Here is a 23749-nt window from a genome sequence, read left to right as displayed (position 1 = left end):
CCGTTGGTCTTTTTTCCTTTTGAGGTACACAGAGCTAGATGTGGGTAGATAAGTCACTAGTGTGCGTTAGGCCGCCTTCAGCAACTTTTAATTTCCCATCCCGAAAATACGCCAACGCCAACCAAGCCTCACAGGGAAACAAGCATCCCCTTGCCGCGGATCTGTCCGCGTTTCTAGCCGCAGGAAAATTATTAACAGGCTAAACTACAGTGCCACGCTTAGGGAAGGAAAGCTGTAGCGAGCTCACGGACTCTCAGAATCCGGCTGCCGTTCCTTGCCTTGGTATGCTGAGAAGATCACGTGGACATGCCCAGTAGGACTTGGCGGTAAAACGGCTGGACTGTTTGTTGGGGGGACCTAATTCTGCCTGCCCTGTCCCTCGGCCAAGTTCCTGAGCGGCGGTTCTTCCAGCAGGCAGAAGCCTACTTGGGAACAGTTTTAATCTCTCTGTTCCGTCGCACACAACTCAAACCAAGCGTGTCTGCAGGCGCCTGTTGCTCCCCGCCGGCCGTCAGGACTTGTGCCTTTCTTCGTACTTCTCGTCGTGAGAGCCCCGGCCCTGGATGCGCAGCTTGCAGGGTGTCTCCCCGAGCATCCCCACCACCGCCACTGTCGTTTCATAGTCAGCGGCGTCTCTGTGGAAGGAAACCTTCTGTTAAGTAAAAAGGGTGACTGTTGGCATTTTGTCAGGGCAGGACAGGGATCCTCCCATTGCCGAGAGCCCTATTCACAGTGGCAATCAACCCAAATTGCTAAGAACATCAGAAGCGCCCGGAGTGTTTTCAATTAGGCAAATACGGGTATTTTTATCACTACGTGGTGTTTTAGAATCTGCGCTCCCCGTGTGACCAACAGCATGGGGAAGGGGCCCCCTTTGGTCTTGCGCGGGTGTCGATGTCTCTGGATCGAGAATTGCCCAACCCTAGCAAACCTCCCTTCGTTGCTTACCTGGGTGTAAAGCTAACCACCAGGTGCGTTTTGGTGGCAAAGCCGCCGTTGTTAGCTTCCAGGATGCCACTGCTTGGGGAGATGGAGAACACCTCCGGTTCGCAGTGCCGTTCGGCTTCGTCTGTAAGGGGAAATTTTTAAGACTGGCCGTTGGGAGTGAAAAATCTACCATTTTTTTATTGGTAGAGTCTGAAGCAAAAGAACAAAGTTTTTGTCCAGGGACACCTTTAGGTCCAACCAAGTTTAATTTCAGGTGAAACAAAAGCTTATTTACCCGGAATTAAACTTTGCTGGTCTTAAAGGTGCCCCTGGACTCAAATTTTGCTCATTGTTTGCTGGGGCTTGCTTCCTTCTTGCCCTTAGCTGCTTCACATATACCCTGCTTTTCTGCCCAGTTAGTGACAAAGTGGCTTCTCAGTGGAACAGGCTTCCCCAGGAGGTGGTGGGTTCTCCTCCTTTGGAAGTTTTAAAGCAGAGGCTAGAAATGCTGGCTCTGTGAACTTAAGCAGACTGTGAGTGGATGGCCAGAAAGGACTGTCGGTGCTCGGCTCTTGCATGCCCAGGGAAATACCGATTGCTACTTTGGGATTGGGAAGCAAAATTTCTTTCTGGCCAGATTGGCCAGGGATTCTGACTTTTTTGGAAAGGGGGGGCACCATCTGGGCATGGAATTGGGGTCCCTGTGGGTGGGCAGGTAGTTGTGAATTTCCTGCATTCTGCGGGGGGTTGGACTAGATGACCTTGAAGAAGAAGAAGAGTTGGTTCTTATATGCCGCTTTTCCCTACCCGAAGGAGGCTCAAAGCGGCTTACAGTCGCCTTCCCTTTCCTCTCCCCACAACAGAAACCCTGTGAGGTGCGTGAGGCTGAGAGAGCCCTGATATCACTGCCCGATCAGAACAGTTTTATCAGTGCCGTGGCGAGCCCAAGGTCACCCAGCTGGCTGCATGTGGGGGAGCGCAGAATCGAACCCGGCATGCCAGATTAGAAGTCCACACTCCTAACCACTACACCAAACTGGCTCTCTGAAGATCCCTTCCAACTCGTATGATTGAGCATTGATCAACCCAGCTCTTGCAGAGGATACCAAAATGGGGGGCTCTTCAGTACAGCGGTAAGAACTGGACTTGCCCGGTTCCTCTTACCCAGCAGAGCTGCCCAGTAGCTCCTGCACCCGCTCTTGTTCATCATCAGGATGGCTTCGCTCCTCGTTTGGTTCACCAAGCAGGTTCCAAAATCAATAAAGTCCTGAGAAAGCTCCAGTACGGGAACCGTCAGGTAAGCGGTCATGGGCAGGACCTGCCGGGACAGGAGGCAAGGAGGGCCGCAGCTGTTTGCAAAGGCCAGCTCTAAAGGGCCAGGACAAAAGGGGAGCTATTTTGATACAGCATGGAAACCAAACATGGGTTAAGGCAGGGGTAGTCAACCTGTGGTCCTCCAGATGTCCATGGACTACAATTCCCATGAGCCCCTGCCAGCGTTTTCTGGCAGGGGCTCATGGGAATTGTAGTCCATGGACATCTGGAGGACTATAGGTTGACTACCCCTGGGCTAAGGGACCTGGTCACCTTGCTAATAAGATGTCCGAACCTTGATGTGCAGATTCTGGCTTATTTTAAAGGGCTCCCTTTGCTGAGTGTTGTCAGCTGCGAGTAGTTTTTGTCCTTAGACATTCCGCCTTGGAGAGGATTCTGTCCTCCCCTCCCCACTTCACTGTAGGGCATGTAGAAGACAGAGACAATATGCAGGGCTTTACTAATTGGTCGTTCCTGGCCCCAGAGAGGCTTACCTGGCCTTGACTAGGGCGAGGGCCTTCTTGGTCCTGGCCCCAGCCGGGTAGAATGAGCTCCCGGAGGAGCTGCGGGCCCTTGGAGAGGGCCTGAAAAACGGAGCTCTTCCTCCAGATTTATGGCCCAGGGAAAGAACATCTGCATGCTACTTAAGCAGACTTTACTGAGAATCCGGGTCAAGCGAGATGTCTGAGTAGCCTTCTCTGCCACTCACGGAGCGGACGCTTCACGGTGGTTAAAGGAGAACAGAAGGGGGAGGGGCAGTCTCGTGCTAAAGGGATGCCAGGAAGGAGGGTATGATCCAGCAGATCACTTTTGTACTGAGACGCACCACCTTTCAAATCTTCCCCATGAGTGACAGTTAAATGGGAATGCGCAAGAAAGCTTGAAAGCAATTTTGCGCCTGAGCCGGCCCGGCACAAGAGTCTAGCGATCCCTGCTGAAGAACTCCAAGGAAGGATTTCAGTGCCCCAAATCAGCGTGTTCTGGTGGTTCTGGGAGTCCGACCCCCTCTGTACCTGCACTGCTTTGTTGCTGTATTCGATGACCAGGTCTTGCTTGAACTCCAGGATTCTGTCCCCCTTTTCAAGCTGGAGCACTTGGACCCCAGTCAGCATCTGCTCTTCGGGAAGATGCTGGTAGGTCAGTAACTCCAGGGTCGTGTGGAAGGACACCTTCACCTGCAGGGGAGACCCACAAAAAGGTGTGAGTGGCCGGAGGTGCTTACAGGAAAGCCGACCCGTGGGAAATCAGGCAACGTGCTTTCACTGATGAAGCCGATTTCTCTTGGTGTACAAACACAGCAGTGCTCAAACTGTACGGAACACAAAGTCACATGCAGGTCATAAACATCTTGGTGGAGCGGCCTATTAACTTGCTTTAGGTTTGCCGTGAAACAATTCTGCTTCTTGCTGTAAGTGAGACCGGTCCTCTAGAACAGAGGTAGTCAACCTGTGGTCCTCCAGATGTCCATGGATTACAATTCCCATGAGCCCCTGCCAGCATTTGCTGGCAGGGGCTCACGGGAATTGTAGTCCATGGACATCTGGCGGACCACAGGTTGACTACCCCTGCTCTAAAAGAGTTGTGTTTGATACCCCGCTTTTCACTGCCGGAAGGAATCACATTATAAACACCGTTCCCTTCCTCTCCCCTCAAGAAGAAGAGGTTACTTATACCTCACTTTTCACTATCCGAAGGAGTCCCAAAGCAGCTTACAAACATCCTTCCCTGGCTCTCCCCACAACAGACGCCCTGTGAGGTAGGTAGGGCTTGGAAAGCTCTGAGAGAACTGCTCTGCGGGAACAGCTTTCGGAGAACTGTGACTAGCCCAAGGTCACCCCGTTGGCTGCATGCGGAGGAGGAGTGCGGAACGCAACCCAGTTCTCCCGATTAGAGTCTGCTGCTCTTAACCGCTGTGCCACGCTGGCTCTCATTCCCGGTATGTTTTGTGCTCTCCGGTGCAGGACTGGGGAGGGACCTACCAGCATGTTTTGTAGCGCGTCGAGTAGCAGCTGGTGTCCTCTGTCATCCCTGTCGCTGTGAGACGTTGCCAGGCTGTTTTTGGGGTCCACTCCAGACACAGAGAAGGGCGGAGACAGCAGGAGCTTAAAGGACAGGGGGGTCTCCGTGTTGTTAGTGAGCTTCAAGTTGAGGGTGGTGGCTGAATTCGTCAAGACCTGAGAGAGGACAAGGGGAGACCCGTTAGCTTCCGTTCCTCGGGCGCCTGTGGGCGGCTTGCCTCCCTGAGCAGGCTGGTCTTGGAGGGACGGGACTGACAGAAGCTGACTTAGCTAGGTTTGGAGTAAGTTTATTTAATACGGCACTGAGGCCAGATATTTGGCAATATACAACTAGAGAAATATAAGCATGTTCTAAAAACAGCAAAGGAAGGAAAAGGTTCTTAACATTTAAAATTAAAGGTTCTTCAAATGTAATAATAAAACTCTTCCAAATCAGCTTGGGTATAGCTTCAGCTGTCTTTCCCATGTGCGAAGAATGTGAGCACAATATTTAGCAACCTGCGTCACCATGGGGACCTTTCCACTCCATACGAGCAATCTGGATTTTCCCCTGTATGACTATGTAGCAAATTCTGCAAAACAATGGATTTGGCCTCCCTGCCCTGTGGCTGGCCCTGCAGAGGAACTGGTTGGCCCCTGTGTGAGACGGGAGGCTGGACTGGAGGGACCATGGATCTGATCCAGCAGGACTGTTCTTAGGTTCTTATGACATTATTTGGGAGCAGCTGTGCAGGCCTGCGGGCCCCAAGGAAGGGCTGCGTTTCCTTTTCGGAGCATCCCCACTGAAAGGCCACTGAACGACAGGCCCAAGAGGAAAGGCCCTGAGTTCTCCTCCCCAGGGCAGTCTTCTGCTTTCTTAAAAGCAGTGAATGCCAAGGAGCACTTACGCCTTTCAGGGGCTTGTCCGGGATGAGGCGACTGGCCAGTGCGTGAAACTCCAGCCCGTGCTCGTGATCCGTTTCCACAGTTAACCTGCAGGGGGGAAAGGCCAAAATGTTCAACTGGGCCAAATCAGAAAATGTGAGCAGGGCGGTGATCGTGGGACACTGAATGCCCTTTCCAGCCCTGGGCGTTCGTCAGATGGCTGTCAACAAATACTCCTTGGGTCTTTGTGTGAAAAGAGCAGTTCAGCAGTGGAATGGAGGTGAGCTCCCCCTCACTGGCGGTCTTCCAGCAGCAACTGGACAGATACTTATCAGGGATGCTTGAGGCTGTCCCTGCGCTGAGCAGGGGGGTGGGACTAGATGGCCTGCAGGACCCCTTCCAGCTCCAGGTTTCTAAAAAGATGGGTTGGGGGGAATATTGACAGCTGCTGCTACTGCTGAATATCACTGAATGGGATCCATGCAAAACACTTGAGGCTGCCTTCTATTGAACCAGGCTCTCCACACCTCTCCCCTTAATAGAAACAGGCAGGAGGTGACAGGAAAGACCTCAGCCTGAAACCTCCGAGAGCCATGGAGGGAGGCTGTGGCTCAGTGGCAGAGCCTCTGCTTGGCCTGCAGAAGGTCCCCGGTTTGTTCCCCAGCATCTCCCGCTAACAGGAGCAGGCAGGAGGGGATGAGGAAGAGCTCCACCCGAGATCTGCTGCCAGTCTGAGCAGAGACCACCAAGGGTGTGATTCAGCACCAAGCCCCTTTCATGAATTTGTGCGTGTGAGACTTACAGGGCAGGCTTCACAAAGGCTTGCAGATCTATCCTCAGAGGCGCGATGCCATGACCGTCGGCGCGTGACACTTTCCCAGGGATTTTCTGAATGATCTGGGGGGAGAGGAGAGGAGAGGATCGGTGATCATTCAAGTGCAGACTGTTAGACCTCCCCCATGAATCGGGTGCCCCACGCAGCTTCCTTTGGGATACTTGCAACGAACGACAGCTAGTGTGGTGTAATGGTTAAAGTGATGGGACTTGGATCTGGGAGACCTGGGTTCAAGTCTCCACTCTGACGTGAAAAGGCACAGGGGGACCTTGGGCTGGTGCCAGGCTCTCAGCCTCACCTATCCCATGGCAGAACGGAATTGGAGTGCAGTGTCCTCTTGAGGACTGAGTTTAATTCTGGGAAGAATCTTGCCTGTGCATGCAGACTTCTTTCAGTACTGAAGAAGATACTGTCAGGTGGGGAGCTGGGTTGGTCTGACGCAGCAGGACAAAGTTTCAGAGACCAACACGGCTACCCACCTGAATTTATCCCGCAGGATGGTTGTGAGGATAAAACTTGAGAAGGGTCGCTCTGCAGCCCCAACAGAGAGAAAGCTGGGGTAAAAGTGGAAGTAATCCAATTTAATTTAATCAAACCTGTGCCTTCCTGTGGCGCTTTGGAGGGCTCCAGCTCATTTCCCCTTCCAACCCCTGTGTACAACTTGACCCACGAAAAAAAACATGGACGAAATTTGTGTGCAACTGAATGGCTACTGCATACCGTTTATGCCACCACTGGCGGCGCCCTGGACGTGGGTGTGGAATTCCAAGGACTCAACGTAAACCGACCACCCTTGTGGGGATTGGAAGCCTCAGATGGGGGAGAAAAACCTGATTAAGGGGATGAGGCCTTTCTCTACCCAGTCTCTACTTTGCTGGATAGGAAAAGAGCCAGCTTGGTGTAGTGGTTAAAAACAGTGCCTTCTAATCTGACAAGCTCAGTTTGATTCCCCACTCCTCCACATGCAGCCAGCTAGGTGACCTTGGGCCAGTCACACTTCATCTCAGAGCTGTTCTTGCATAGCAGTTCTCTCAGAGCTTCCCCAGCCTCACTTCCCTCACAGGATGTCTGTTGCGGGGAGAGGAAAGGGAAGGTGCTTGTAAGCTGCTTTGAGACTCCTTTGGGTAGTGAAAAGCGGCATATAAGAACCAACTCTTCTTGTCCTCTTAATTCTTTCTTTCTTTCTTTTAGAGAGCCCCCTCTACCTCACTGTCCTGACCTAGATAGCCAAAGCAAGCCCAATCGTGTCTGATCTCGTTAGCTAAACAGGGTGGGCTATGATGCAGTCAGCCAATCAATCAACCCATCTACCTTGTTATCCAGGCTCATGAAGCCGAGGGCGAACGCTTCACACTCAAACTTATTAATGATCTCCGGCAGGATCAGAGGGGTGAAGGAAACATGGATGGACGTGGTGCCCCCTGCAGGGATGACCTGGAATCAAACAGTGGCTTTGTTAACAGCTGCAGCTTTGGATACTCTGGAGTCCCCAGTCCACGGCAGAGGAAAGAGAACTCACAATCTGCCTGGGGGTGATGGAGAAAGGGTAATCCGAGGGCACGCCTTCGTGCGGCCGGATGACGACCGAGATGATCTTCTGCCAGGTCAAAAGCTCTTCGGTCTCGCTGCTGCTTCTGTCTTCGTCATCCTCCAAGATCGGGTTCAGGTTCTACGGCAAACAGACCCAGGAGAGTTTCGGGATCCAAGGGTAGTCAACCTGTGGTCCTCCAGATGTCCATGGACTACAATTCCCACGAGCCCCTGCCAGCATTCTCTGGCAGGGGCTCATGGGAATTGTAGTCCATGGACATCTGGAGGACCACCGGTTGACTACCCCTGCTCTAGAATGACTAGGAGCGCTGGACTTGCCGTAGCACAAAAGGAGCCATCCTATGTCTGTCACCCCCGTCGCTGACCTCCGTTTCCTGCCTACAGAATTTTGCGTGTAGGAGAAACAGACAATGACAATGACTCTTTCTTAACCTCCACGCACAAAGACCGTTCCTGAAAAGCGGACCGGTGTAAGATAGTGTGGGGTAGCGGTTAGAGGGGGACTTCTAAAACTCTTAGAATCAGGGCCTGCCTCATAATTCTGAGCTTTTAAACCTTCAGAGCTTTCTGAGAGCCATGCGAGAGGCGACTTGCCTGCTGCCTGACGTCCAGTGCAGGAATCTCACCCCTGTTAATGCCGAACACGTTTTATCTTCTGTTTTTTCATTTTTGGTATTTATAAATGTATGCCAGTGCTGATTTCTCCATGTCTACAACCCTTCTGCATTTCACGCCTAATCTTGTCACCCCTGCTCCTGTTGTTCAGCATCTGAAATCACTCTACTCTCTAAGACATAAGGGCAGATGGGCTCACATCCTGGCTGTGCCTAAAGAAATATGCAGTGGTTCACACAAGCTTCTCCCCTGTGACAAACTGTGTTAGTCTTTAAGGAGCTCCTGGACTCTGGCTCTTTTCACCTGCCTGAAGAACGGAGCAGTGGCTCATGAAAGCTCCTCCCCTGCTTCCGATTTTGTTAGACTTTAAAGGTGCTCCTGGACTTTGGCTCTTTTCTACTGCTAACATACAGCTGCCCATCTTGGTATCCCAAGAAGTGAGCTGACTCACAAATCACAGAATCAGAGTCTCCCTACAAACACGGACCAGGGCCGACCCTGCTCGGCTTCTGAGATTGGGCCACACTGGGCCACCTAGGGCGGAACAAGGGGTCTTTAGCCCCTGGGAAAAGGCTGGGGAGGGGCAAGGAGAAGTCCCCTCCTCCACCATGGAGCAAAATCAGCTCCAGAGGATTTCAAAGCCACTTTCCCAGAGCTGACCTGTGACTCTGATCAGAGCGCTGGACCCAGAGGAAATGTGTGGACAAAAGGACGGAGTGTTCTAGCCCTGTGAGGGCCAGGTAACCTTCAAAGCGGCAGTGCACAGTTTCCTTACTGGGCCTTCTCTATAGGATGGCAGCGTGCCACTGCTGGAGCTGGACTGGGCCCGATCTGAAGACGTTTTCTCCTTGCAGGGGGACTCAATCTCGTTGCCGTCCATGTCTTTAATCGGGAAAGGGGCTCCGTAGAAGACCAGGAGATCCACCAGTTTGTCGTCATCTTTGTCCTGGTTATAACTTTCCCAGTCCATGCGGATGTCTGGATTTGGGAAATTGGGGGGGGGGAGGGGAAGGGAATGCTCTCAAGGTTTCCAGAGATGATAATGGAATGCTGGCGCAAGTGCTACCCGTCGGTAACAGCGAGGCAAAGGGGCTGCCTGCCAGGGAGAAACGAGTGCCCCAGCGCCATCGTGCCACACATCCAAAGCTCTAATGCTGTCTGGCATCACCTCTGCCATAAGACACTTTCTCCAAAGCTGTGCACATTCCAAGCTCATGGACCAGGAACTGATAATATATGAGATTCACCATTTGTTTTCTAAGAAATCAGGTTCCTAATCCATAAGGAAGTAAGTAAAACACGACCCTGAGCCTTCCATCCCTTGAACCTGTTCAACAGGACATAAAAGAAGATGAGCCTAGGGTTGCCAACTTCAGTTTAGGAATTTCCTGAAGAAACTGTAATTCTGGGAGATCTCCAAGCCCCACCCGGGGGCTGGCAACCCTGAGTGAGCCATGTGCACACCCTTGGAAGGCGGGCAGGTCAAAAATAAAGGCAGGAATAAATGTTCCTGGCAAGGAGGCTGGGGGCAGCTTTCAAGCACAGGGGCTCTTCAGCTGCTCCCCAGCGATCCCGGGATCCTTCCCCGCTCAGGCCGTCCTTGGCTGCCCTCCCTGGAATCAGCTCAATGGAGAACGGAATCCCAGAGCAACACGCCTCTTATTTTTGCCTTACCGAAGGGCGTGGGGTTGTTGAGCCGGATGGCGCGGGAGACCGTGTCCCCTCCAGAGATGTGGGCCCCAAACCTGGGAAGGGAAAAGCAAACTTGTTGTATAGCTGCACACAAATCGCCTTTCTTCCCGCTTAGATTTTATAAGCGTGTGGAGAGAGACAAGCGGGCTCCGTCAGCCGAGTGGGGCCGAAGAGGTGATGCTGAGGGCGCACTGAGGCTGCGGGTCAAGTTGAACAGACCACCCTCGGGAACTGCTCCTGGGTGAGGCAGGGTGGGGCTTGGAATCACCAACAAAGAGCTCTCTGCAACCTGCACTGTGGAACGACCGGTCACAGAAGAGCTAGATTTGCACCTGGGAGCACCTTTGTTCTGACTCTCGAAAGCTGCTACCCTGTGAGTCTTGCTGGTATTTGTTGCTGGACTTGCTTTTCTGCTGCGGACCAGAGCAGACACTCCCCTGAAACTACAGTTCCCAGGAATGCTTTGAAAGCCCCTTGCCAGGGTCCCCTTGGATCTTTGATGGGAGACTTCCCAGGAAGACTCTGCAGAGGAAGGCCATGGCCAACCCCCTATGCTTCTCCCTTGCCTTGAAAGCCGCTTGCTGGGTCGACTTGATGGCAAATATGTACGTACATATAGAACCCCGCAAGCACCTGGACTATACCTGACCACGGGGGTCTGCAGCGGAGGGTCCGGTCCCGTCATCTGCAAAAAGATCGGGCAGCCCTTCACTGCTATCTGCATAGGGACCAATTTGGGCTCCAAATCACCAACCTGTGCAAAGACAGCCACTTTAATCAACTGTTCCTCAAGCTGTGCAGCCCGCAGAGTGGAGCGGGTGTGCAAGCAGGATTTCCTTTGGCAAACCGGCACTCAGTTCTGGAGGAGAACTTTGTGGTACTGCCACACCTAATTTCCGCCAAGAGTTGTGGTTCCTGGGCATGAGGGCCGACAACTGTGACCCAGCAACCCTGCGGGACTGGGGCCAGGGTTGAAAGCACCTTCTGCCTGTCAGCTCTTAAGATTCAGCGTGGCCACCTTTGCCTCTAGGCAACAGCTGCTCTGATCATGACCACTGTGGCCATGCGGCAGAATTCTGCACCCCTTCCCAAGAGGCTTCTGTAATCCAGCGCAGTTCAGAGTGTGCAACTAACTGACAGGCGTGTTGGGGTGAAAGAGCTGTCAAGTCATTTCTGACTTATGGTAGCCCTATGGATTAACAGCCCTAGAATCACGGAGTTGGAAGGGACCGCCAAGGTCATCTAGCCTAACCCCCTGTAGGAAACTCACAGCAACCCGAATTCCATGTCCAGATGATGCCAGTCCCCCCCCTAAAAAAAAATCAAAATCCCTGGCCAGTCTGGCCTGATGAACATTCGCCTTCCGACCCTGAAGTCGCCATCGGTATTTTCCTGGGCATGCAAGAGTCACAAGAGCCAAGCACCAACACAGTCCCTTCTGCCCACCCACTCACTGTCTGCAGAAAGTGGGCCCTGGCTTGCTTGATGGAGCCTGTCCATCTCCTGCTGGGCCTCCCTCTTTCCCAGCTGCCTTGCGCTTCTCCTAGCATGACTCTCTTTTCTCCTCATGGATGAAGCTCCCAGTGTGGTCAAGGGCCGGGGGTTGGGGCGGAGCTCTCTGAACATTTCTGAAGATGCATGGCTTTCTCATCCTCCCGCTTCTGCTTCAAACGGCCCCCAAATGTTGCTTCCCCTCCCCAAGAACAAAGTTTCAGGCTGCAGTAGGATGAGAAAGCCAGGTGCCTCAGGCAGAAATCCCTCCATCTGCAGAAAGCCGCCGTGGGATCCGCTCCCTAGCCCAGAAATTAAGCTCCGTGTTTTTCGTTGCTCCGAACCGTACAATCCTCGGCAGGTTCCCTTCCTCCCAGCCTCCAAGCTCCGAAGCCAGGACTTCACTTGCTGGAGCAGAATGTGCTGCGCCAACCTACCTTACAGATGAGGTGGTCCCGGTATTCTCCCCACATGTCATTATACGCTGTGATGTCAATGCTAAGTTCCTGGAAGGCCTTCAGGGTCCCCACAGAGGGATGCACGTGGAACGCCAGACCCTTCCTGGGGCTCAGCAAGGCGGCCCTGAGGGCTGGAAGATCAGAGCAGAGGGAAGGCAGGAGAGCAAGGCTCCAACTACAATCCAAATGACATCTTGAGCACCTGAACACATAAGAAGCTGCCAAATAAAAACCTCTTGCCTGGTCCTTTCAACTGGAGATGCCGGGGATTGAACCTGGGACCTCCTGCATGCCAAGCAGATCCTCTGCCGCTGAGCCATGGCTCCCCCCCAGCACCATAACCCAAGACATCTTCTTGGTGGACAATGCACAGCTGCATCCCACGACATAAACCTTCCAGATGTTGCTTACCGGATTGTTTTCGCTTTGCAATCTGCCTTGTTATTCGCCTCATCTTTTCCGTGACCATGTCCACGCTGCATGGGGGGAGGGGGGAGAGGAACTGCTCAAATGAGGCTCTCGAGGGACGCGTGGATTTCTGCAGATGCTGAGCAGGCTGCTGCTCTGAGGCTCAGTGGCCCCAGAAGGCAAAGCACAGCAAGCCACAGAACACTTCACAATATTGGGCAAGTGGGTGACTGGGGAGGGAGGCCCAGGGGCTGTGCTACTATTAACATCTTTTTCAGAACCGGGGAATGATCCTTTTGTAAAATAATTTTTTATTAAAGCTTTTTTAAAAAGCGAAGAGAAGACCTAACTAAAACCTAAAAAAAAAGAGTGCAAAGATAAACAAAGTTTTGAAAAATATAAAGAAGCAGCTTCTGAGGTTCTCCATGGAAAATGTACGTAAAGTTACAAACTTATCACTTGCCACTAAAGCAGGGGAGGCTGAACTGTGGCTCTCTAGATGTCCGTGGACTACAATTACCATGAGCCCCTGCCAACTGGCCATGCTGGCAGAGGCTCATAGTAATTGTAGCACATGGACTTTGGGAGAGCCAGTTTGACCAATCTAAAGTGACAAACTTAATAATTTTTTCCTTCTTAATTGTCAAAACCACAAACCATCAGTACATTATTTTTTTCTTGTAAGTGCAAAAAATCTCTAAGGGGTTTCCAGTTAGCTGTATACATGCAAATATTGCCTGTTCTCTTATCAAAGAAGTACGCTTGGCCATCTGAAACTGGTATGATCCTTGAATCAAGCCCAACAACACATTAGAGCAGGGGTAGTCAAACTGCAGCCCTCTAGATGTCCATGGACTACAATTCCCAGGAGCCCCTGCCAGCAAATGCTGGCAGGGGCTCATGGGAATAGTAGTCCATGGACATCTGAACGGCCGCAGTTTGACTACCCCTGCATTAGAGGCTACTTAGATTTCCTGGGGCATAAGCGCATAATCCTCCAAAAAGGGTTGATCTACAAAAGGGGTGGCCAAACTACGACTCTCCAGATATCCATGGACTACAGTTCATGGGAATTCATGGGAATTGAGCAGGGGCATCTGGAGAGTCACAGTTTGGCCACCCTTGGTCTACCAGGTGCTCCTGGACTGGATCCTAGCTTCTACTGAAGACCAGCACGGCTACCTCTGAAACTGGCCACAGTTCTTGTGTTCTATCCAGAAATATTCCACTGAACTTGGAAATTACCCAATATGTTGTTAAAAAGAATTCTTCCCTCCCCTGATCCCACCTCTGTGGGAGAACAAACAAAAGCCCAGGTTCTGCAATCAATCTCTGCTGTTCAAAAGGATTTCAGTAAGCAGGACGGGGCTTCCTTGGCTCCCTGCTCCCACAACACATCAAGGTGACTTTTCCACCACTGCTCTTCAGGGACGGGGATTCTCCAGCAGCAGCAGAGAGTTGGGTGTTGAAGGTCTGCAGCAGGATGGAAGGAACTAGCAAGAAAATGCCTCCCCTCTTCCGTTAGCGGAACTCTTCCACGGGAGCCAAGCCAGCACTTACATGTCGGATCCCTGTTCCTCCAAGGGAGGCGGGCCGCTGCTGAAGTAGTCGACCTCGATGGTGAACGGAGCATCTATTGCGGAGTGGCTGGTGATGAGGAGCTGGCGCCTGACCACACTCTTGAGGGGCACGTCGGACCCAAAGTCCAGTAGGAGTTCCGGAGAGGCCTCTGACGGCTGTTCCTGGTCGCTGCCGGAAAACAGCGGCAGCTGGCGAGTGGTCTCGGGGCCAGAGGCAGGATGGTTTTCCCTGACAGATCTGGAACACAAGTAAGTACGGTGCTTCATTATATTCCGGGACAGGGCCTTCTCGGGAGTGGCATCAAATCTCTAGAACTCTCTCCTTAGAGAGACCCGCCTGGCCCCATCTGTTGCCATCTTCCACCAGCAGAGGAAGAGTTTTAAGTTTCATTTGGCTTTCCCTCAGTGATCCCACCTTCCTGCCTCAGGTTTTAATTGCTTTCATGTTTTTGTATGTATTTTATTCCTGGTTTTGACTTTTTTATGCTATGAGCTGTTTGTTGCTTTTAATGGCTTTTCAGATGCAATTTAATTTCTTCACCGCTTTGGCAGAAAGGCACTGGTTGCCAGAGCCAACAAAATTAAAGGGCTGTGTGGACAAGTGAGGCCAAGGGCCTCTGAAAAGATCAGCACTGAGTTGTTCTATTGCCCAAAACTGTTGAGGAAAGGGATTTAAAAAAAAATGCTTCCTGGAAAACGAGCCCAAAACATTATGTTTGAGCTCAGCCTGAATTCCCACAACGTCTAGTGAGGACTGTCTGTTACCTCTCTTTGCCGTCCACAAGTATGGCGTATGTGATGTGCAGCCCCTTTACTTGTCCGGAAACAGACAGAAAGAGCGGCTCCAGCATATCTCTAATCCTGCAGCTGAGGGTGAGGTCACTGAGTTTCTCCTGTAAGAATGCAAAGGCAAAGAATTGTAGATACACAGGGGGGAAATGACGTTGGCAGGATGTGAGATAATGTGAGATAATTCATCAGGAGCAAAACCTGAAGCGACCCTGTTGAGTTTCAGCAAGTGCTAAAGGACCCCCTCCCCCCCACCCCCCAAAAGAATTCTACACAAATTTGAAATAAGACATGGTCCACAATAACAGTTTTCCCCATAGGTGGAGAATCCGTGCAAACACTGTCTGTATGCTTGAGACCGGGTAGTTTCCAATTCATCTAACGCAGGGGGTCTCCAAGCTTCTTGAGCCTTTTGGGAGCACATCTGGAATTCTGACACAGCAAGGTGGGCACCGCCATAAAATGGCCACTGCAAAATGGCTGCCGCAGGAGGTGGAGCCAGCCACAATGTTCTTGCCACAGCTTCACATCAGTAACATGGTGCAGATCCTTGGGTTGTGTTGGCAGCAGCCACCAAAGCCAAGAAAGAAAGAAAAGAGGGAGGGAGAAATAAAAAAGGAAAGAAAGAGGGAGAGAAGGAAGGAAGAAGAAAATAACAGAACAGAAAGAATACTCTCCAAAGGTAATTTTGCTACTTAACAGGTACAAATGAAACCAAAGGGGAAGTAATTAAAAAAAAATACAAACCATAGTGTTTGCAATTAATTCCACACAAAATTCCTTCTCTTCTTTTGGAGCCAAAAGACCACTTTCTGGAGAGATGCTGACCCGACAGGAAGGGGACTGACTCCCGAGGAGCTGTCAAAACAGACAAGGACCCCTGGTCAACAGATGTCTGTTGGCCTGGGGAGGGGGGGGATCTATCTGCAGACCCCAGTGGGCCCTCTTGCCCTTCCGCTTCTCCTTCGCTGCTTTTCGTGCCGCCTCCCCCCATTCCCGTGTCCTTAGCAGACAGAATTCCAAAAGAGACTGACACCTGCTCAAGTGTAGCATCTCAGGGAGTTCTCTTGGGTATCAGCTTCCAAGAGTCAAAGCTCCCTCTGTCAGATATCTTGTTGGCCCCTAAGAGGCTACAGGATTTGAACCTAGCTGTTCTAGAAGAAGAAGAGTCAGTTTTTATACCCTGCTTTTCTCTACCTTAAGCAGTTATCGGAGCAGCTTGCCATCACCTTCCCTTCCTCTCCCCCCAACAGACACCACATGTGCAAGGTAAGGCTAAGAGATCTCTGAGAGAACTGAGACTGGCCCAAGGTCACTGAGCAGGCCTCATGGGTCCTAAAGCAGCTTGCAATCACCTTTCCCTTCCCAAGGCACAAAGAGCTGTGAACATGTGAAGCCACCTTCTACTGAATCAGACCCTTGGTAAGTCAGCATGTATTGTGAACATGCTGGCAGGGGCTCATGGGAACTGTAGTCCATGAACATCTGGAGAGCCAGGTTGGCCACCCTTGGCATAAGCTATAATGTAGCCAGAAAAAAAATCAGCATTCCTGAGTTAGTTCCCAAATCTGAATATTGAGATTCAGGAATCTTGGGAAATACTGATATTTTGCGGGCTCAATATATGCAAATCTACAATATACCAAGGCAGGGGGTGGGGTTCGCACACCCCTGTGCACTATGCACGCTGGATGCTCTCGTGCGCTCCTTTCTGATGATCCAGTGAAGTGACGCTGGGCGTGTGGGAAGATGCAATGGCAAGTGAGTGGATACGAATATGACACGCAGGGTTTCCGTTAGGCAGGGACGCGCCTCTTCTGAGATGGCGAGAAAGGGAGGCGGTTTCAAGCGCCCTCCCTCTGGTGTTGTGCGGCTTACCTCCCCCCACTCGTAGTGTGTTGGCAGCAGCGTTTGGTTAAACAGCCTGACCGTCTTTTTCGCGGGGACCCCAAAGAAGAGCTCGTCGAAGTGTAAGCTGCTCTCCAGAAGGCACACGCGAGGAGTTTGGACTTCCACAAAAACAGGGATGTGGCTGGAAACAGAAAGAGCTGGGTGTCTGCGGTGCGAACAAGGGACACAGGTGGCTCGGTGGCAGGGCATCTGCTTGGCAGGCAGGAGGTCCCAGGTTCAATCCCCGAACTCTCCAGTTGAAAGGACTAGGTCAGGGGTAGTCAACCTGTGGTCCTCCAGATGTCCATGGACTACAATTCCCATGAGCCCCTGCCAGCGAACGCTGGCAGGGGCTCATGGGAATTGTAGTCCATGGACATCTGGAGGACCACAGGTTGATTACCCCTGGACTAGATCATGTGAAGGACCTCCACCTGAATCCCAGGAAAACCACTGCTGTCTGAGCAGAGGCAGCTTTATGTGTCCGTGTCTCTATGATTTTGGCCTATTTGTCCCTCCCACAGCAGCCCCCCACTCTGCCCCTCACTGTGTCTCCACTGGCACCCCCCCCTCCAAGGCATGATTTGAGGGGCAGGCGCAGCAGGCAGCAACTAGAGAGGGGTTTTTCATGTAGCAGTCGCTTTCATGAATCAAAGCCCACTTAATCTGATTACCCAGCATATCAGGTTTTCAGACACACAGACATTAACGCCAGCAGTTGTGAATTACTGCCGAGTGTCACTTGCAGTTTGTAATAAAAACATTACGTCCTGCAGTTCTTGCTTCTGTGGCCTTCTGATCCTATACAAGCCACAACCACTCTGTTCATCTTGCAGTTAGAATGTTCAGGAATATTCCATGACTTCACGGCACTTCCACCAACCGATGCCCAGAGGGGTCCCTTTCACCAAATGCCCTAGCAGTGTGTCACCCAAACAGCTGCAGTTGTCATGCTGTCCCATGTCTCAGAGCATCCCCCCCTTTCTCTCCAAGGGGGATGAGGATTTATTCTGCCGCCTTCTCCCCGCTCCGAAATTCCAGCCAGCCAATGGACCACTGGCGGAACAGAATGGGCTCGCTCCGTTTCATTCCCTCACCTTCCCTTCCCGTTTTCCACTTCCATCTCTAACACCGTCTGGAGACTTTGACAGACGTGGGATCTAAACAAAACCAACACGTTGCAGCTGCCGAGGGGGCCCAGTTCTCCGTGGGGTGGTTCGATCGTGAATGGAGAGACCTGCAGGGATGAAAATTAACTCCAACTCAGAGGAGCACCCAGGTGCTTGGCAGAGAGCTTTCACACATGCTCCACTGACTCCTGGATTCCTTGAAAATTGAGCCACAAGCACTGGAATTAATCTGGGCACAGAAGAGCCATTCTGGGTTGTTGTTGTTTTTTTTTGGGGGGGGGGCAATCATCTGGGCATGGAATGGGGCCCCTGTGGGTGGGCAGGTAGTCATGAGTTTCCCGTATTCTGCAAGAGGGTGGGCTAGATGACCTGGGAGGTCCCTGTAGCCCTTCCGGCTAGACCGACAGGTGATCCTTCCAGGTAGGCCCTTACAGCAGCTCACCTCTTCATCCCTTTGGGCGAGGCTGGCGGGGCTTTCCTGCATCCTCCACCTTCCCGGCAGCTGGCAGAGGTTGGTGATCTCAAACTTGCACAAGACCGCTTCGCCTCGTTTCACCAGGCCCAGATTGAACGACGGGACGTCGATGGAAAGGTGGGGCCCCTGGGAGTGGAGGAACACAGAAGCAGGCTGGTGATGACGCCGAGGGCCCAACAGGGGGCGCCCAATCGATAATATCCGGCATCCTCGTGTTTACGGAAAACCCCATATTGTGACAGAGGCGGGGATGGAGACTCGGCACCGGAATTCTCTTCTGATGGACGGCCAGGCCAGATAGATGGTGGCGAGGGTCAGGACCGTACTCAGTGGGAGAGGGTGTGCAGAATGATACTTTTATTATTTTTTAATTATTATTGGTTTGATTTCTATACTGCCCTCCCAGCAGACCAGCTCAGGGTGGTGTACAACATATAAACATATCATTGATTTAAAACAGGGGTAGTCAAACTGCGGCCCTCCAGATGTCCATGGACTACAATTCCCAGGAGCCCCCTGCCAGCGACTGCTGGCAGGGGGCTCCTGGGAATTGTAGTCCATGGACATCTGGAAGGCGGCAGTTTGACTACCCCTGATTTAAAACATGCGAGATTTAAATTAAAATTAAGATTGTGCGGGTGGGATTCACGTATAAAGGATGGTTTTAAAAGACAAGGCCAGTTCATGGGGTGTAGGGTTTATTGGCCCTGATTGGCCATGGCAGCCGAAGGGGGCAATAACTTGGTCTCTATATCCTGTGTGTCCCCTGGCTGTGGTCAGCCACAGAGGGAAATGAGCAAGCGTAGCATCAAATTGGGGCCCGCTCCCACCAAAATACCAGATTTTAAAAAACTGAGCAACTCACTAATTTACCTGTGGGAGCGCTATTCTTCTGAGTAGAATTACTCATTTTGAATCGTTTTAAACTGTGTTTTTATGTTTTTAACTGTGCGTTGAAACTGCAGACTTTCTCAACCAGGGTTTTGTGAAACTCTCGTCTTTCCTGAGGGTCCTGGAAGGGTTTCCCAAATGGAAACATTTTATATATATTTTTAAAACATTTATCAGTGATATGACCACATACATGGTCCCCCCTCCCAAAATGGCCAATGATTTGCTTAGAGAGGGTGGGAAAGGCAGGGGCCCCGGGTGACTGTGTCCACTGCTAAGCTTCCCACCCGTATTGTGCATGATCATGCCCCCTCCAGGGTTTCTTGAAGTCAGAAGAATGTTTTAGGGAGTTTCTCAGCAGTAAAAAAGTTGAGAAAAAGCTGCTTTAATGTAAGCCATCCCAAGAGCCTAAAAATCAAATAAATAAGCAAACAAACAAACAGGATGCTGGACTAGATGGAATACTGGTTTGTTTCAAAGTGGCTTCTCTCACTTTTGCCCCACAGTGACTAAGATTATAAATCGCAAGGGATAGGAGAGGTGCAGCCATGGGACCAAAACAAGGTTAGGGCCCTCTCCAGAAGTCCAAGAGCAGCTTTAGCTCGCTCTGAATGCACAAGGCCTCCGAAGCCCTCGGGAGAGGTGATCTCATCTCCAGCACCCTGATATGGCCTCTTAATGGATGCAGAGTGGATGGCAAAGTCTCTCCTGGGAGCTACAATTCATTCTGGTGCTTTGGAAGGGTGGAGAGGATTCGGTCTCCCCCCGGCCACTTTCTGAAGCACAATCGAGGCCCACGGAGGAGCTACAGCTGTTTCGCACCTTAAAATCAGCTTCCATGTGTAGGATAATCGGCTCTGAGCAACGGCTGATCTTACAGGGCAGGCTGTGGACGGAATGTCCAGGTTTCCCTCCTGTAATGATGAACTCAAACTCCTGGGATTCGTTTGGCGCTAGGGGAAGAAGAAAAAGAAGAGTTTTTATACCCTGCTTTTCTCTGCACTAAAGAGTCTCAAAGGGGCTTGCGATCACCCTCCCTTCCTCTCCCTAGAACAGGCACCTTGTTAGGTAGGCCAGGCTGGGAGAGTTCTGAGAGAGAAACTACGACTGGCCCAAGGTCACTCAGCAGACCTCATGTGTCTCAAAGGGGCCAACAATCCCCTTCCCTTCCCCACAACAGACACCTTGTAAGGCAAGTATGGCTGAGTGAACTCTAAGAGAACTGTGACTGGGTCATTAGGCTTCATTTGGAAAGTGGGGAATCAAACCCAGTTCTCCGGATTAGAATCTGTCACTCTTAACCACTATACCACAACTCGCTGATAATAGATAAATAAAATTTAAACACTTCCTGAAGCCCATCGACTGGAACACATGTCAGAAATACTTTATCCTTTTTAAAATCACAGTAGCCACTGATGTTTAACTGTGCAGGTTTTCAACGTGAAAGACAGAAAAATACTTTACCTAACTTCCCCATATAAGGTTCAACTTCAACTATGTCACAGTCGCTGATTTTCCCCCATGCAAACTTGACTGATGACTTGCTGTTATTACGCATCTGAGAATTCAAACAGAAAAGCTGTAAGGAATGCTGTTTTAAGCCTCAAATCCTGACTTCAGGGGCCTTCAGGTCATAAGAACATAGGATCCTAGAATCATAGAGTTGGAAGGTACCTCATGGGTCATCTAGTCCAACCCCCTGCACTATGCAGGACACTCACAACCCTATCGCTCATCCACTGTAACCTGCCACCCCCTTGAACCTTCACAGAATCAGCCTCTCCGTCAGAGGGCTCTCCAGCCTCTGTTTAAAAATCTCCAAAGATGGAGAACCCACCACCTCCCGAGGAAGCCTGTTCCACTGAGAAACCGCTCTAACAGTCAGGAATATCTTCCAGATGTTTAGATGGAATTTCTTTTGCATTCATTTCATCCCATTGGTTCTGGTCCGTCCCTCCGGGGCAAGAGAGAACAACTCTGCTCCATCCTCTACCTGACAACTTTTGAAATACTTGAAGACGGCTATCAGATCCCCTCTCAGTCGCCTCCTCTCCAGGCTAAACAGACCAAGCTCCCCCAACCTTTCCTCCTACGTCTTGGTCTCCAAACCCTTCACCATCTTTGTTGCCCTCCTCTGGACACGCTCCAGTTTGTATAAGGGAAGCCCTCCTACAGAGCACCCCTGCCCCAGACAGTCCTCCATCTATACCTTGTGTCTAAGAACCACTGACGGACCCCTGCTCGTAAGGCCATAAAAAAGCCATGTCAGATCTGGCCAGTGGCCCCTCCAGACCAACACTCTGTGCCACACAGGGGCCAAAACCCAGGGGCCACCTGCAAGCCCACAAGTGGGTCCAGAACTTGGTCCCCCCAAGCTCCAATAACGCAGAGCAGCCCTGTCCCAGACACAGCGTTCCATTGATACCTTGTGGCCAAGAGCCACTCAAGGACCTCTGCTCTAGATGTTTATCCAGTCGCCTGTCTATGCTTGTAGCTGCCACTTCTTGCAGCAGTGAATTACACAAGTTCGTTACTCTTTGGGGCTTTTCCAGGGTGGCACCACAGAGGGGTGCCACACGGGGGTGTAAAAGCCACTGAGGCGTGGAATATGCATAGGCTCCCAATGAAGGCGGACCGACCGTAAAGCTCCCCCTGAGGTTCGTGCCAATGTAGTGCTCTCCCGGGATGATGATGGAGTAGGGCTCGAAAAGGAGCTGGAACGGTTCCGTCTGCCCTTTCACATCTATCTCCAGGGCAATCACGTCCTCCTCCCGGTTTTCTCCATACTCGTGATGCTCCTTATGTTTTTGCAGACTGTGCAGAGGAGGAAATTAGAAGTGCGAGATTTATTCGCATGATGCGTTAATTGGGACAGAAACAACAATAAATAAGATCCCATTTACAACAAACGCAGCAGTAACGTGGCTGGGAAAGCAAGGCCTTTCCTCTTGCAAAGAAAGGAAGGGAGGGAGGGAGGGAGGGAAGGAAGGAAGGAGATTGAAAGTGGAGTGAGAAGGGAGGGAGGGAGGGAGGGAGGAAGGAGTCTACCATGGACCATACACAAGTTCATAGCAGCTGTGGAGGCCCCCTCTCTCCATTCATGTTAGATCCATGGCTGGAGGGAATTTCCTTTTTTCTCTCCCCCACTTCAACCCAGCGTCCTCCTTTCCCAACTTGATTCATTCCCTGGTGCTGCTATTCGCCCAGGCAAGGAACGGAAGCTGCAGAAACTTCCGGAGGGAAAGCACCACCTGGATGCAGACTCATTCTTCCAGCACAAGGCAACACCAAGGGCACTGGTGCACGAGAGGTGTTTTCAGATGCCCATCATAGGCCGCTGGTGCTTTCTTACTTACCTAGGTGGTTCAGGGATGTTCTCCAGCACAATCTGGAGCACACTGTGATATTCCTTCAGCTGCAAAAAACCCCACAGAGAGTGAGTAGTTAATTTTGCTGCCTTATACAGGGGTGGGGGAAACACCTCTTCCTGGTCAGTTGTTTGCTGAAATTAGGAGCGTTCTGCATGGGGCAGCCCTGGGCAAATGCCTCTCTTGAGCTGAAGCAGCTCAGCTCCGCCCTCCACCTTCCAACGTCCCTTGCCTGGCTGCCAGGCAATCTTCAGATCTCCTGGCTGAACTACCTGCACCCTACGATTGATTGACCCATAGACAGCTGATCTCTGCAGCTGAGAGCTACTTCGCATGTTACACTGAGCAAACCTGGCTTCATTGCTGAACGCACGCTCAACACACAAGTGTGGCCAGGCAGTCACACACAACTCCCTGAAAAGTCCTCCTGTAGGACACCAGAGCTATGCTAAATTTTGTGCTTGACCCTGCCTACTGTGGCTGTCACTCTGGGGTTGGCCCCGCCTCCTGTGGCAGCCATTTTGCACTTGGCCCCACCTCCTGTGGCAGCCATTTTGTGGCTGGCTCCACCTCCTATGGCAACAATTTGGTGGCTGCCCCCAATACCCTGCACTGGAGTGCCTGCAAGGTTGAGACGACTAGGGACTGATGGACCAGAAGTACAACTTCCACTGTTTCTACTGTTGTGCCAGTGAAGGCTCTACAATCTCCGGGTCCAGCCAGAAAGACGGTTGACAAGATCCTGGCAAGCTATAATACATAATACTTGGTGGGGCCCAGGAAACACGGATTATAACTACCAGTAAACCACTTAGTATAGTGTTATTAAACATCACACCAATAGTTCTGTGGGACAGGATTCAAATAGGATAAATAGCTTTGTTTGCTTTCAAGTTCCAGTCTATTGAAGTTAACCCTAAAAGCTACACAGCATGGATGTCACGTATTTTTTTTAAATGCTGGGAGGTGCTGAGCTGAAATCAAACACGGGCTGTACCTTTTTGGGAAAGTAACGGAGAGTGAACGATTGATCAGCATGGGGCTGCAGGACTCCCATGGCAGGAGTTATAGAGAACGCCAAGTCCGTTTCCAAGTTGTACTTGATCTTTGTAAGGTCCATATCTCCTTCAAACATGACAGGCTGCAGGTTAGGCTTCATGATCTGCCAGAAAAATGGAAGATCCACGTGGCTGGAGAGGAAGAAAGGAGGGAGGGGGCAGCTGAATTGTTTGGATGGTCCAGGCTAGTCTGATCTTATTAGCTCTCGGAAGCCAGGCAGGGTCAGCCCTGGTTAGTGCTTGGATGGGAGACCACCAAGCAAGTTCTGAAGTATTATGCAGAGCCTGGTCTCTTGCCTTGACCTGGATTGCCCAGGCTAGCTTGGAGCTGAAACAGTTCCGCAGGGCCTGCAAAAGGGAGCTCTTCCGCCAGGCATTTGGTTGAGACCGAG

The 23749-nt window shown here is 51.3% G+C and overlaps 1 protein-coding gene across 7 annotated transcripts in view; it reads right to left on the bottom strand.

The window, feature by feature from the left end:
• Positions 1-62: 62 nt before the first annotated feature.
• Positions 63-23749, bottom strand: part of DLEC1 (DLEC1 cilia and flagella associated protein) — a 37666-nt gene continuing 13979 nt past the window's right edge. For 4 of the 7 annotated variants that reach the window (XM_077302674.1, XM_077302676.1, XM_077302677.1 and 1 more), the window contains 25 exons: positions 23297-23489; positions 22288-22346; positions 21571-21745; positions 20396-20489; positions 19751-19881; positions 18005-18163; positions 17530-17669; positions 16421-16574; positions 15290-15400; positions 14519-14646; positions 13734-13991; positions 12177-12241; positions 11745-11896; positions 10461-10570; positions 9799-9869; positions 8900-9102; positions 7478-7627; positions 7270-7392; positions 5926-6020; positions 5147-5231; positions 4221-4415; positions 3255-3416; positions 2092-2245; positions 949-1069; positions 66-635 (listed from right to left, as the gene is read on the bottom strand). In XM_077302674.1, the coding sequence (XP_077158789.1) occupies positions 512-635; positions 949-1069; positions 2092-2245; positions 3255-3416; positions 4221-4415; positions 5147-5231; positions 5926-6020; positions 7270-7392; positions 7478-7627; positions 8900-9102; positions 9799-9869; positions 10461-10570; positions 11745-11896; positions 12177-12241; positions 13734-13991; positions 14519-14646; positions 15290-15400; positions 16421-16574; positions 17530-17669; positions 18005-18163; positions 19751-19881; positions 20396-20489; positions 21571-21745; positions 22288-22346; positions 23297-23489 (3412 nt within the window). In that variant the 3' untranslated portion in view covers positions 66-511. Of the gene's footprint in view, positions 636-948; positions 1070-1188; positions 1404-2091; positions 2246-3254; positions 3417-4220; positions 4416-5146; positions 5232-5925; positions 6021-7269; positions 7393-7477; positions 7628-8899; positions 9103-9798; positions 9870-10460; positions 10571-11744; positions 11897-12176; positions 12242-13733; positions 13992-14518; positions 14647-15289; positions 15401-16420; positions 16575-17529; positions 17670-18004; positions 18164-19750; positions 19882-20395; positions 20490-21570; positions 21746-22287; positions 22347-23296; positions 23490-23749 lie in introns of those variants that run through there. The other 3 variants (XM_077302671.1, XM_077302672.1, XM_077302673.1) reach the window with 3 other exon arrangements.

This window comes from Paroedura picta, chromosome 11 (genome assembly GCF_049243985.1).
Source record: "Paroedura picta isolate Pp20150507F chromosome 11, Ppicta_v3.0, whole genome shotgun sequence".
Lineage (NCBI taxonomy): Eukaryota > Metazoa > Chordata > Lepidosauria > Squamata > Gekkonidae > Paroedura > Paroedura picta.
The sequence above is the reverse complement of the archived record's forward strand: the minus strand, read 5'-3'. Positions and strand labels throughout refer to the sequence as shown.